Source organism: Panicum virgatum, chromosome 3K (genome assembly GCF_016808335.1).
Source record: "Panicum virgatum strain AP13 chromosome 3K, P.virgatum_v5, whole genome shotgun sequence".
Classification (NCBI taxonomy): Eukaryota; Viridiplantae; Streptophyta; class Magnoliopsida; order Poales; family Poaceae; genus Panicum; species Panicum virgatum.
The window spans coordinates 17,549,220-17,563,412 of NC_053138.1; the positions used below are offsets into that span (position 1 = coordinate 17,549,220).

Genomic DNA, 14,193 nt, shown 5'->3' on the forward strand with positions numbered 1-14,193 from the left:
TTGCAAATAGACTTTATTTAGTACTTCATGCATACGAGATTCTCTTCTCGAAAAACGTGCGTGAAATTAACGAAACACGGCCCATGGCTGTGTTTAGTTCCTCCAAACTTTCCGTCACATCGAAATTACATCGAAATATTAAATATAGCAAATGATGCATGCATGGAACACTAAATGTGGGTAAACAAAACAACTTATTGCACAGTTTGAATGTACATTGCGAGATGAATCTTTTGAGCCTAGTTAGCCTATGGTAGGACAATATTTACCACATACAAACGAAAAGTGTTACATTGCTTTTCAGCTTCACTTTTCGCAAACTTTTTGCATCTAAACACAGCCCATGGGTCTGCCAGGTAACGCACACTCTGACACACCAGTGAATAGGAGATGAGGCCCCGTTTAGTTTCCAAATTTGTTTCTACACTACCCGTCACATCAAATTTTTAAATACATATATGAAGCATTAAATATAGTTAAAAAATAAATAATTACACAGTCTGATTGATTCCCCCGAGATGAATCTAACGACGTTAATTAATCCATGATTGGACATTAATTATCAAGTAACAACGAAACATGTTACAGTACCCAAACCCAAACTTTTTCACCAACTAAACACACCCAGAATTGAATTGAACATTTCAAAGGATGGATAACTAATACTCACACCGTCTAAATTATAGATCGTTTGACTTTTTGACTCCAAGTTTGACCACTCATTTTATTCAAAACAATTATGCAAATATATTATTTAAATTTAAGTTATTTTTAAAAAATATTGATAAAGAAAGACACAACAAAAGAAGTGATATTTTGCACAAATTTTTAAATAACACTAGTAATCAAACTTGAAGTCAAAAAAGTCAAACCACCTATAATTTAAAACGGAGGGAGCAACAGTTTACATGTATCTGCAGCAAATACATGGTATCTGCATGTTACGACTTACTAAGTACAACTGAAGAGTTTGACTGGTACACGTGTCTTTTGCCGGAAGGATCTTCTGCAAGGGTGTGGTTTTTATTGTCCTATTGGAGGGCAGACGCAAGCAGACAAAACTTGCAAACACCCCCCATTTGTACTCTACGTATCAGACCAATAGTACAGCCACTAACGCTGTAATTACAATTAAGGACGGCTACATAAGCTTGTTAAACAGATTACAGCTGCTGGGTATTGTGAGTTTATTGTATACAGTAACTGCCTGGTAGTGCCAAGAAATGGCTACCTCTAGCAAGCACATCCGGTTGTCTGTTGAGTATCCGGGACTTGTTCTGCAACTGTCTTGAAGTAACTGGGGGCAGAGAAGGAGCAGACGCATATGATTAGAACAGCCAATTAATCTGAGAGCTGCCAGAATCTGGCAACCTGCACTAGTAATTTCTCCTCATTTGTAGTAAAATGCATCCTTTCTAAAGAACTTTAAATTGAAAATAAGCCTCTTGAGCTTACAGAACACAACATGGGTTGAAGTATGAAGTATCCGAACAAGAAACCGAAGATGCTTTTACTTACATGTCTTGGTCATGATCATGTGCCAAAGCGAGCTTGGCAACGCATAGAAAAGCGGTATCAACATTGTGGTCCTCTTTTGCAGAGGTTTCAAAATACGGGATATCGCCCTTGGAGGCACACCATTCCCTTGCTTTCTTCTCAGAAACCTGTGGGAAGGCCAGAGGCCACAAAGAGATTGCAGAGCATTTCAAATTTGTAGTGGAAAGTTTGCACGTTCAGGGAACTAACCATTCTTTTGTTTCCGCCATCTAAATCAATCTTGTTCCCAACCAAAATGAACGGGAAATGTTTAGGATCTGATGGGCTTGCCTAAAATGGAAAATGGTGAAGTCAGAACAAAAACGTAGTAAAGGGTCCGGCAATTTAATTGCTGCACCAGACAAATAGATTGATGGAATACAAGTTTTAGCAGGCTTATTTGCGTTTGATTCTGGACATAAAAACATGAACCCCATACAAACTAAAATGAACTTGTTATACTTAATTGCTGACGCTTTGTTTCGATGGCATACGGAGCACTTTATAAGTAACAGCAGTCTGATCACAATGCAGCTACTTATAAAGTGGTGCATTGCCGTCGAAATCAAACTGCTAATTTTGTCAGCTATCTTCTGAGTGTCTGACGACGACAAGGACAGTACGAGACAAAAGTGATTTACTTGATTGAGGAACTCATCATGCCAGGTATTGAGTGTATTGAAGCTTCTCTTGACATTGACATCATAAACCAGCACGCAGCAGTCTGCGCCCCTGTAGAACGCTACGCCAAGGCTCTGGAACCTCTCCTGCCCTGCCGTGTCCCATATCTGCATCAGAGCAACACGCAACGTTTCCTCTTATCAGTGGTGCACTGGTGCAACGTAAAGGAACCCAAATTCGCACAAGATGAGGATCACCTGCAAGGTGACAAGCTTATCTTCAATGAGCACCTCCTTGGTGAGGAAATCAGCTCCGATCGTCGCCTTGTACTGCTGGCTAAACTTCTTGTTCACATATCTAATCGTTGTCAAGCAAACCAAAGTACTTCAAAGCTCGAACACCTTGAAGACACACGACGAAGCCCAATACTTTCACCAGTATGCCACACAGCACAAGACTTGTTTCCGATTCATGAGTGAAAGCAGACTGAATAGATGAAGCAAATAAAGCAGCCATTTAACTGAAGAAATCTCATCAACGTTACCAAAAGCTGAAGGATACTGGTTCATCAATGAAGTCTTGCCGACCCTGCACGCCGAATGAATCAATGTCAACCCAACGGTAGGCACGCCTAGAGCTCCAAATCAAGCAGGAGTAACTAGAAACGGCGGCAATCTGTAGAAGAACTGACCCGCTGTCGCCGAGGACGATGACCTTGAGCAGCGTCCGCCTCCGCCACGACTCCATGGGCCGGGGGGGGGGGGGGGGGGGGGGGGGGGGGGGCGAGCGAGGCCTGCGGCGACGGATGCGGTGAGCGATCGCTTCTTCGGTTGCATCCACTTCTTCCCTCCCCTAGTCCCCTATCTTGTATCACGAGGTGCACGGGAAGCGAGAGGAAGAAAAGGAGAAGAGCGTTGGGAAAGATGTGGGCGCGAGCGAGATTTGAGCTGGGGTTCTGCCGGTGCCGGCCCCCCTCGCGCGGCCGCGTGATGTTTGGATGTGGACGGCCGTGATCGAGAGACGAGCCAGCGCCGGCCTCGGGAGAGGGCAAACGTGGTAGCCGTTCGAACTTTGAGCTTGTGTCTGCAAAATTTTATTGTTTTCGAAACTATGGAGAAAGAAAATGGAATAACTACAAGATGGGCCAACAAGCGCAGCAGAACCGCGAGCTACTCGGCTCACAACTAACCTACTCAGTCCTAGTCCTAAGTTAATCTCAAAAAAAAATCCTAGTCCTAAGTCCTAACCCTACCGGGGCAACAAGCAGGGCGCCGGCACAGGAAAACAGGACATCTATTCATCACAGTTGCTATTGAAACTCATCCAATCGCAGCTGCGCCCATCCCGCCCTCTGATCACCATCTCAACGGCGTCCCCGCCTCTGATCCGCCACAGCCACCACCCCATCCCCACCTGGCGACATCAAGCTCCCCGCCCTAGTCCTAGCCAACGGGTTATCCCCCAACCGGCGGCGGCTGCATTGCCTTGACACGCTGTCCGCAACCTATGTTACCTAACACCTACCCCCTCTTCTAAGGTTGCCGGTGGCCATCGAACCCTGGCAAACAAGTCCCGAACTCCAGACACCGTTGCCCGCAATGACGAAGATGAATAGGAGTGCAGCGGCAAGCCTTCTGAGACACAATGCCTCCCACCCGCTCGAGGAAGACGAGCAGGAGCGGCGGCAGCCTTTTGCGACACGGTGCCAATGGCGGAGTCAGGATTAAAATCTACGTATGGCGGAGGCGTGGAGCGGCGAAGGACGAGGAAGCGTGGAGGCAGCCGAGGGCAACAACGCTTTGTACGTCAATTTTTTACGGTTCAGCTTCAGGCAAATGGACTGGTCATAACTCGACGGTCAAAAGTCTAAAGTCTAAGAGCATCTCCAGCAGATTAGCCGGTAGCCTGTGCTGTAGCAGAATACTCAAAGTATAGGGTGGAGGGAGGAATCCCCCTATATTTGAGCAAGAGGGAGGTGTGTTCTGACAATCACAAAAAAATAGATATTGGCAATGGAATTGGCAATATACTAGAGCACCTCTCATTACCAAAATACCAAACTTTTAGTATTGGAGAGGGATGAGTAATTTGCTGGAGATACTCTAAACATTTTATTTCCTCTTCCTCCACTTTCACTGTCAGGGGATTCGTCGGCCACCAGTTATGACGCCCGCCATGGCTGGTTCGCTGCCACTGCACCCACCACGCGCACGATAAATAGATTTGCCGCTAACGCTGGCACGGAGAAACAGTATACGGCAACTTAAGAATAGAATGGTATTCCATTCCAAATTATAATTTATTTATTTTTTTATCTCAATTTTAACCACTCATCTTATATCCAATTTTTTTATAAAATATTAATTTTTTTGTTGTAGCTTGCTTTATTAATAGAAGTTATTTAAGAATGATTAAAACTTAACTAGGTGTATAAATTTTTAAATAAGATAAGCTGTCAAATTAGAGTTAAAAAAGGCTAAACGAATTATAATTGGTAATGGAGTAATTTGTTCTGTAGCGGGCAAAAATCAATCACCAGCCAGTCGTGCACATGGCACATGGGAGGATAAGGTGAGTTGTCCATCGTCTGTCAGACCTTTCGGGATCCGCGAGCAGCCCGATCGCCCACGCGGCCACCCTGATGGCGGCGTCGCCCTCGGGGCCCACGCGCAGAGGCCCCAGAGGAGCTGCCGTGGAAAGTTAAAAGCGCCCGCAGCGATGCGCGACGACAGCACAAAGGCTGCCGAACCCAGGAAGCCACCACTCCCTGACAATCGCGGAGCGGAGCGCAGCGAAGCCGCGGGTGCGGCTACCCGCAGATGAGCCGCCTCCTCTCGCGGCGGCACCTTGCCGCCGCCGCCGCCCGTCGATCCGCTCCCCTCGCGTGCGTGTCCAGGTGATCCGCCTCGCAGCCCCCACTCCCTTCTCCACTTCCGCGATCTGTTGCTGTTGCGCGCTGGTGGAGTGGTGGATCGCGCGTGTAAATTTGAGGCGCTCCACTACGTGGTGGGATGCAAATTGGGGGATCGCAGACTGATGGGCAGCGCGTACCGAGTGCTCGCGATAGGCTTTACCTGTCAGGGTTGTTCGGGGCGTTCGGTTGAGTCGCGTCGGATGATGAGTTCACTTCGGTCTGCGACTGATTGTTTGCGTGATTCGCAGGTGGTTGCACACACCGTCATTTGCAACGGTTTCCCCGCAGGAGATTTCAGGATCCAGTCCCGCGGAAGTGCAGAATTTTGGTGAGGGTTCTGCTTCTGGTTTTTGTTTCTTTTTTTTAAAAAAACCCAAGCTTCTGCGCCTTGTGCGTTCTAGGAAAGTGAATAATATGACTGTTTTGTAGCATACTAGTATACGTTCTGCGCCGTGTGCTTTCTGATATTGTTTTATTTCTCCAATCAAATGCTCAACGATATGAATCTGACACTGAGGTGCTTGTGCCTCAACCATAATGGTTCAGTGCAGGGAAGCTGGACAGCATCCGCTAATTGGAACTGGATAGTTGATCCTCTAAATGGTGAAAAATTCATCAAAGTTGCTGAGGTTCAGGGAACTGAAATAGAGGTATGCTTCTCTTATATTTTCCATGTTGCGCTCATGTAAGCATCAACTACATTTAACCTTTTCAACTTTCCTCAAATTTAAAGAATGCAAAACACTTACTATATCAAACTTAGCTTTTCACACTCCTTTTATTTTAGTTTATTTTTTTATATATATCACTTAGTTTTTCATCTTCCTTTTATTTTAGCGAGGGTGTGCAAACTTCATTTATATTTACTATGAATATGCAAAGATAGAACTGCTGTCAGTCCAAAAGGTTGCATTTAAACTTGTTTCATGTTCTTATGTTGCCATGTGAAAGAAATTTTGTTTGTTTGAAAATTTTCTGTTGAGTATGATCTTATGCAGCATATCATGGTTTTTTCTTCTGCAGCCATTTGTGGAGAGCTTATCTAAATGCCCTAAGCATGGACTTCACAACCCACTTAAAGCTCCAGAGAGGTCTGTGTAGCTCTCTTGTATTTTGAACAATATTTCAGGGCTAACTTATTTTGACTCCCCCAAAAAGAGCAAAATAACAAAAATTCCTTAAGCCTGATCAACTTATCTATCCTCCAAGTCTCATTTAAATCACCGTATCCAGAGTTGCCTGTTACTCTTGACTTGGTCATTGAATTTTATGCTGTGCTATAGGTAATCTTGGCTTGACTGTCGCTCGGAGACAGTAGATTTCTCATGATATCCTAGTTCTCTGACATGTGTTCTCACTGCCCAATGAAAATTATTGTGTTTTTCTTTTCACAGTCTCCAAGCTACAACTTATTCTTATCATAAAATTGTTTATGTTTTTATTAAAAACTCCAATATGCAGGTACCTCATGTATGGAGATATATCTGCAAAAGCTGCACATATGCTGGGCCAACCTGCGGTATGCCATATTGATACTATGTTATCTAACACTATCTTATCCTTACAAATATTTCACAGATGATTCTACTATCCTTGAGAAGAGATACCAGCTAACACTTTTTTTTTGTTAGATATTGTTTTCCATGTCTCATTGTTGTCAAAATATTCTTTGCAGGTTTCAGATTTCTTTGCAAAACTTATCCAGAGGGTATCTCCAAAGAGCTACCAACAAGCTCTTGCAGAAGTTCAAGTTTCTCAAAAGTTCTTGGAAAACTTCTGTGGAGATCAGGTATTTTTTATTCTGTTTGCTTTCATTTTTGCATGCTCTGGAGATAAGATTTCGTCATCTGCATGATGAAAAATACTGCTATATATGAAAGTTTATCCATTAGTCTTTATCCAAGTAGCTCTAGTAGTGGGTTGAGAAATGAGAGCATGCAGCAACACCGAATAGCTATCAAAGTGGTCCAGTCTGCAGATTGGAAGAAAATGCTCCAGGTTGCAGATTGAAAGAATGTCAATTTTATCTTCTCACCATTTATATGTTTTCTTTTTCTACTGTATAACAGGTGCGCTTTCTGGCAAGGTCATTTGCTGTGCCTGGCAACCATCTTGGACAAAGAAGTAATGGCTACCGTTGGCCTTATGGCCCAGTAAGTGTTCTTAACAGCCTCTTGTGAAAAATACTGTATTTTAGATTTCTTCGATTCATTTTGTCTGTAGTCTTTGGAGCACATAAGAAGCCATGTGAAACAAGTCTAATTTTTGCAAATCAATTTCCTAGAGTATCAAGTTGATTTATTTCTTAAGGTGATAAGCAAGCCAGAGTTGTCGAAACACTTGCTCCTTTTGAGTTATATTCCAATCTCTGTTTCAAGATATACCTTTTGATGTTTGGACATGTCTTTCGACAAAATGTATTGTACTTGCTGTCTGGATTGGAACTTGAAGACAAACTTTTACTATTCTAGTCAAATTGGCTCTTATCATGACCATATAGTATATACCTGAGTATCTTGGCACATTCAGTTTGATATTTGCATGTGGGGACTGTCGCATGTTAGCTGATGACTTAGTTTTATATTTTATCTTATGCGGTGTAACCATGCAAGTTTATTTTCTTCCATTCAAACTTGTGACGTGTAGAGCTAATATGATCTAGAAACTGAGCAGGTTGCAATTATCACACCATTCAATTTTCCATTGGAGATTCCTTTACTACAAGTAATGGGAGCCCTATACATGGGAAATAAACCGGTCCTCAAAGTTGACAGCAAGGTTAGTGTTGTGATGGAACAAATGCTCAGGTTGCTTCATGATTGTGGATTGCCAGCAGAGGATATGGATTTCATAAATTCTGATGGTATCACCATGAACAAGCTCCTGTTAGAGGTATGAACTCTATAACTTGCTGGTACTGGTTATAGCAAGATAGAGTAACCAGATAAGGCAACTCATGATCACTTTAATTGCCATGGAATTTTTTTTGGGATAACAAACCTGATTGTTGTAAGTTCTGAATACCTTTTTGGTTTGTTTACTAGCATACTTACTACTATGTATCATAAGGAACTAGTTACATGTTTGAACATATACCTGTTTTTTCTTGTCAACTCTTTTGGTCAACATTTTCATTTGTGGAAAAAGTCTATATCACCCCCCACCTATGGGAGTGGACTACATAACCCCCCAACCTATGAAATAGTCTATATCACCCCCTGAACTTTCCAAAACCGGTCAAATTACCCCCTAAAGAAGTTCCGAAAAATCATAGTAAATCACAGAAAAATCATAAAATGAAAAATCCAATTGTGTTGGACTCCAAATGAGTAGATCTACACAGTGAACATATAATATGGTATGCTTTAGTATTTTTTTTACAGCTATGAAGAAAAGCATAGATCTAAAACTGCTTTAGGGGGTAATTTGACCGGTTTTGGAAAGTTCAGGGGGTGATATAGACCGTTTCATAGATTGGGGGGTTATGTAGTCCACCCCCCATAGGTGTGTGTGGGTGGGGGGGGGGGGTGATACAGACTTTTTCCTTCATTTGTAGGTATGTCGTACATCATGTCCAGCAATCGAGATTTTATATAGTTATTACTGAGTAATATGTATCTCAGCACCTGCTAATTTTCTCATTCAATGAGAAAGTCCTTGGTCTACCAATTGGGTTTACATCCTGCTTGCAGGTGGTAGATTTCATGCTTGATTTTTTTGTGATCTCTTGTAGGCTAATCCAAAAATGACCCTTTTCACTGGGAGCTCACGGGTAGCAGAGAAATTGGCTGCTGATTTGAATGGCCGAATCAAATTGGAGGATGCTGGTTTTGATTGGAAAATCCTTGGCCCCGATGTTCAAGAGGTCTGACCGTCTGAAGTCATACTTCAGTTCAACATCTAAAATTATATATTCTCAATCTGATCTGTGACTTAAACTGGATTTTGTGCCAAACAGGTTGATTATATTGCTTGGGTTTGCGATCAAGATGCTTATGCTTGCAGTGGTCAAAAGTGCTCTGCTCAGTCTGTTCTATTCATGCACAAGGTACTGCAAAATGTGCTTACTTTGCTAGTGGTCTGGGCCTCTGGGGTAGTGATTGTGGACTCAGTGCATCGCCTATGATGCATAATCTTTCTTTGCCGATTTATAAATGAGTTGTGGTCCCAGTTGTTGATGTCTTTTTTGGTTCTTGTTTGTTGTGTAATAACTTGGTCGATGATAGGATTTTGACCACCAATCTAATATATTGGTCAACTGTTTTTTTTTGTTGATAATGTATGCACTCAAGTTGTGGGAGCAGGTGACAGTTGTTGTAGATGCAATTGCTATGATGTTTTGAACTTTGGAAGCTATTTGAGAAGCTTACTTGCCCTTGGAGCATATTTTACATTATTACCAAATTACCATGTCCATATTTGTTCTTTATTATACTTCACTTTCACTTTCACTTTCAGAATTGGTCTTCTAGTGGTCTGCTTGAGAAAATGAAGAAACTTTCTGAAAGAAGGAAGCTTGAAGATTTGACAATTGGCCCTGTCCTTACAGTAAGTAGACAATTATTGGCATTTTTTTGTCACATACTGTTCTTCTAACTTCCGTGCTATGGTGTGATTTTCCTATTATTTATCAGTTGAAAAGCTTACTCAACTAGTAATAAATAGAACCAGGTAATAATATGGTTTCATGTTATTTTAATAGATGTGAGGTCCATCAAATAGTGTAAGACGAGGAGATAGAACGGTCTTTGCATAGTACAGGTGTCCATCTAAAAGGTTAATATGTGCGGAGAAAAAAGGCTATTCATCACTGAATTTTGTGTGTTGACTTTTTATATGGTTGCACCACTGGATGGATACTTTAAGCAGTTTTCTATTTCTTCGTAGAATTAGTTATGTAATAATAATGTTGATTTTTTCTGATCCAGGTTACTACAGAAGCCATGACAGAGCACATGAACAACCTTCTCAAGATACCGGGATCAAAGGTTCTGTTTGGTGGTGAACCTTTGGAGAATCACTCTATTCCAAAAATATACGGTGCTTTGAAGCCAACTGCTGTATTTGTTCCTCTAGAGGAAATCCTTAAAAGTGAGAATTTTGAGCTTGTGACGAAGGAGATATTTGGTCCATTCCAGGTAATAGACCCCAAATGTCATTAATTTATCATAATTTCAAATAATACTCCAATGCTAGTTGGTAATCCTAGCATTCCTCTTCCACAAACATATGTCATAGATGGACTCGTGGTAACAGAATAGCATTGTTCTTGGTTTTGGATCACATCTCAGCTTTCTGTTTGCACAGTTCGTTCATGTCTGCATCTTTTTTTATTATTATTATAGGTAGCATAAATTTCAGAAAAGCAAAAATAATTTTGATGCCTTCTATTCCTGTGTCACTGTTATCAATCTATTATGTACCAAGTATTAACCTCATCCTGAACCATTTACCTCGGATTTTCCCATGGCCATGACCATGGAAAACACATAATATTCTTTGTTACGGGGTGCAACATCTCTACCTGTAGGTTTGCCTGCATTTGTTCTAAGCTGCATGGATCTTTTGCTTACGAAAACAACCTCTATTGACGTCCTTAATCATTACCCTTACCGACAAATGCTTATTTGGGGTTAACTACATATTTCGATGCCATCGATTCGATGTATTCTACTTCTACTAGCGTACCTATTGTTAAGTTATATGGTAAAAACACTGATATATTCTGATTTCCCAATCAGGTGGTTACAGAATATTCTGAGGATCAGCTCGAGTTGGTATTAGAAGCCTGTGAAAGGATGAATGCACATCTGACAGCTGCAGTAGTTTCAAACGATCCATTATTCCTGCAGGCAAGTTGGTTTTGTTCTCTGTTTGGGATGTTTACATTCATATTCATCTACTTTCTTTGTTATATGCTACTTTTCATTTCTGGCGTAGAAACCTTCATTCGTGTTACTGTCGATGATCAAACACTTCAATGACCTTAGAGCCCTTTCTCGATTTTCAGGACGTGCTTGGCAGATCTGTCAATGGGACAACATATGCTGGAATCAGAGCAAGGACAACTGGCGCTCCGCAGAACCATTGGTGAGTAAAACACAATACCATTCTTAGTCTCTTCCAACACCAAGTTCCACCATCATAATAACATTTTCACCCCATTGTAAAATTCAGGTTCGGTCCGGCTGGGGACCCCAGAGGCGCAGGAATCGGAACTCCAGAAGCCATCAAACTTGTTTGGTCCTGCCACAGGGAGATCATATACGATATCGGGCCCGTGCCAAAGAACTGGGCACTCCCCTCCCCGACATAAACGTATGGAGATTCATCAGCTAGAAGACAACTCAAAATAATAAAAGGGTGCGAGAAGCGGAAGGGTTCAGCATTTGTTTAGAGCCGAGTCGAGTTGTTTCGAATAATTTGCCCATCTAGCCATTCTCTGTACCCTCCAGAAACGTAATGAAGGAAAGAAAAGAATTCTGTAGTGGTGGTTTAGGAATCAGAATTGGAGATTGGATCGATAATAATACTAGAATTTTGCCACAAATCTTAGTTTTTGCTCGTTCAATTGCCATGCAAGAATCTTGTAGTGGTGGTTGAGGAATCAGGACTGGAGATTGGATCGATAATAATACTATAAATTTTGCCACAGATCTTAGTTTTTGCTCGTTCAATTGCCATGCGGATGGTTTGCTCGTACAACACAATGTATGTAGTGCGTCATTGCTTTCGCATTCTCTACTGTTCCTTAAATCTACGTGGACGCTCGGCTGGAGTGGTGGTCTCGTCTTAACACCGGCTAGCGTGACCCTGTTGCGGCCATGATGGTGCCACTAGCAGCTGCACGCGGGTTTCCAGCCTTCTGAAGACTGAAGTCGTCCATGGTCGGCGTAGAGCGCCCCTAGAAGGCGCCTGGCCTCGACGAACGCCGATTGCTCTGTCTGCGCGCTTCCGCGGGAGAACACGCGCCGCAACTGCTTGCCCGAGCCCTCGCGTGTTTTAGTACCACATCGCCCGCGCAGGTCGGGTCTGCGCCGGATATAGGGCGCTGTTCCGAGAGGGTTGCCACCGTGCGGCAAGCACGGTTCTCTAGCAAAAACTCATACGTATCCGAACCGCCCGGCCGCAATCCCTGCGACAGGTACGACGCTACAATCTCCCCCGCCTGTGAAACGTTTCGGAGTTTGTGTGTTAGGGCAGTCCCAATGGAGAAATTATTGTAGTTTCTATCTATCTTTATAAATCGCTCGCGAGGCGGGTGCATCGCCTCGCGGCGACCAAGTGTCCAGGCAGCAGGGAGCCAACAGTGTCCGGGCATCACATCTCAGTCTCGGACCAGGGGCGAAGCTAGAGCACAGAGAACCCGAGTGCACACCTCAATATATATATATATATATATGAAAAAAAAGCATCGTTTAAAATATACCTCTATTGGTGGACTCGCTATACTCAAGCCAATTTCTAAATTCATCAAACCATTCAGGATTAAACCTTCTATTTTTATCTCCAATCCGAGTAGATGGAAGATGGAAAATTAAGAGCGCGAGGTTGGCAAGGACCATTTACCAGGTACTTTCTTCTGTTTCTCTAAGATTAGGATGATAAGCACTTATTTCCTTCCTTTACCTGGATCAAATTGGATCTCCTCCTCCCAATTGATATCCTTAGGAGCTGATGGCATGGATGAAAAGTAACATTGGCATCTTGCTGCTGAGAATTACCAACATTTAGCATCATCTGGCGCTTTTCTTTTCAACCATCTTTTCATAAATGCACCTGCAACACATTGTTAAAAATTTCAGTTACATGCTTCTATGTGCTCCTGTTCAAGAATCAAGGGAAGAAAATTAAAGAATCAATTGATCAACTATAAAAATTACTTGACATGATTTTGGTATATTAGATAAATTTTCAGAGTCTCTAATCTCAACGAATCATTGCAAAAATAAACCCTCAGGCCTCGTTGGCAAGGACCATTTACCAGGTACTTTCTTCTGTTTCTCTAAGATTAGGATGATAAGCACTTATTTCCTTCCTTTTACCTGGATCAAATTGGATCTCCTCCTCCCAATTGATATCCTTAGGAGCTGATGGCATTGGATGAAAAGTAACATTGGCATCTTGCTGCTGAGAATTACCAACATTTAGCATCATCTGGCGCTTTTCTTTTCAACCATCTTTTCATAAATGCACCTGCAACACATTGTTAAAAATTTCAGTTACATGCTTCCTATGTGCTCCTGTTCAAGAATCAAGGGAAGAAAATTAAAGAATCAATTGATCAACTATAAAACTTACTTGACATGATTTTGGTATATTAGATAAATTTTCAGAGTCTCTAATCTCAACGAATCATTGCAAAAATAAACCCTCAGGCCTCAACTGTAGATCCAAACAATCCTACAGTTCAATTGAAGTAAGGATAACCTGTAACCAATAAAATAAAACACTGCCTTAACACTTAAAAGAAAATGATTGGCCACATGCCTACATAAGTTCTATCGAATGTTAAAGTGGAGGAGCAAAGTGAGAAGCTAGAAGCATGTGCACCAGTAGCGGATAGAAAAAGGAGTTGACAAAGATCACTCAAACCTGCTGCCTGCTGCTGCGTTGCAGATTCCGGCGAGCGGCGACAAGTCATGCAATGGTGCCACAGCGACCTGCGATGCCGCCGCCTCGCTAGCTTCCGCCTCTCTGATTTTCTTTTTGTTGCGTTGCCGATTGGATCGCGGGCGTCATTTCGCCTTCTCGTCTGGCTCGTCAGGTCTAATGCGCACAACAGTAGTACAAGCAGCGCCACTTTTGCCTTCTCTCGTGGGCCTTAATTTCTCAAATTGATCTGTAAGCAAGCCGGGGCGCTTTTTTCATTTTTATATTAAAAAAATAAAATTTCAAAAATATATGCCGAATAGAGAAATTTTCAAAAATGGGTGCCTGTCGCCCTTATGGCGACAGCACCTGTCGCCCGTCCAGTTGACGATAGGACCTAAATGTAAAAAAAATTACATTTAGGTCCTGGCGCCTAGGGTGCATTAAACAGTGAACTTGTAAAATTGATATAAAATCGTAGAAAAATAAAAAAAATACAAACTCAACTGTTCTGGATTCTATGAAACAAG

The 14,193-nt window shown here is 42.3% G+C and overlaps 2 protein-coding genes across 2 annotated transcripts; one reads left to right on the forward strand and one right to left on the reverse strand.

Annotated features, from left to right (window-relative positions):
* Positions 1–851: 851 nt before the first annotated feature.
* On the reverse strand, positions 852–2,990 carry LOC120697998 (ras-related protein Rab7-like). Its single transcript, XM_039981420.1, has 7 exons — positions 2,849–2,990; positions 2,719–2,745; positions 2,415–2,514; positions 2,178–2,324; positions 1,747–1,827; positions 1,519–1,664; positions 852–1,297 (listed from the first exon to the last, which is right to left on the reverse strand). The coding sequence occupies exons 1-7, from the start codon at positions 2,902–2,904 to the stop codon at positions 1,234–1,236; spliced, it is 621 nt and encodes a 206-aa protein (XP_039837354.1). The 5' UTR covers positions 2,905–2,990; the 3' UTR covers positions 852–1,233.
* Positions 2,991–4,883: 1,893 nt separating this feature from the next.
* On the forward strand, positions 4,884–11,725 carry LOC120697999 (probable aldehyde dehydrogenase). The gene is made up of 15 exons (XM_039981421.1): positions 4,884–5,053; positions 5,320–5,399; positions 5,618–5,721; positions 6,095–6,162; positions 6,533–6,590; positions 6,747–6,860; positions 7,141–7,224; positions 7,745–7,963; positions 8,805–8,936; positions 9,030–9,119; positions 9,530–9,619; positions 10,000–10,209; positions 10,813–10,923; positions 11,082–11,161; positions 11,249–11,725. Exons 1-15 carry the CDS (start codon positions 4,977–4,979, stop codon positions 11,385–11,387), a joined length of 1,656 nt encoding a protein of 551 aa, XP_039837355.1. The 5' UTR covers positions 4,884–4,976; the 3' UTR covers positions 11,388–11,725.
* Positions 11,726–14,193: the final 2,468 nt, after the last annotated feature.

Excerpts from the sequence above, each read along its gene's own strand:
- LOC120697998 (XM_039981420.1), bottom strand. The coding sequence starts at position 2,904 with ATGGAGTCGTGGCGGAGGCGGACGCTGCTCAAGGTCATCGTCCTCGGC. Across the intron at positions 2,515-2,718 it reads AAGACTTCATTGATGAACCA|ATATGTGAACAAGAAGTTTA; the intron begins GTATCCTTCAGC and ends GACAACGATTAG. Across the intron at positions 1,298-1,518 it reads CATGATCATGACCAAGACAT|TTACTTCAAGACAGTTGCAG; the intron begins GTAAGTAAAAGC and ends CTCTGCCCCCAG.
- LOC120697999 (XM_039981421.1), top strand. The coding sequence starts at position 4,977 with ATGAGCCGCCTCCTCTCGCGGCGGCACCTTGCCGCCGCCGCCGCCCGT. Across the intron at positions 5,400-5,617 it reads CGCGGAAGTGCAGAATTTTG|TGCAGGGAAGCTGGACAGCA; the intron begins GTGAGGGTTCTG and ends ATAATGGTTCAG. Across the intron at positions 6,591-6,746 it reads ATATGCTGGGCCAACCTGCG|GTTTCAGATTTCTTTGCAAA; the intron begins GTATGCCATATT and ends TATTCTTTGCAG.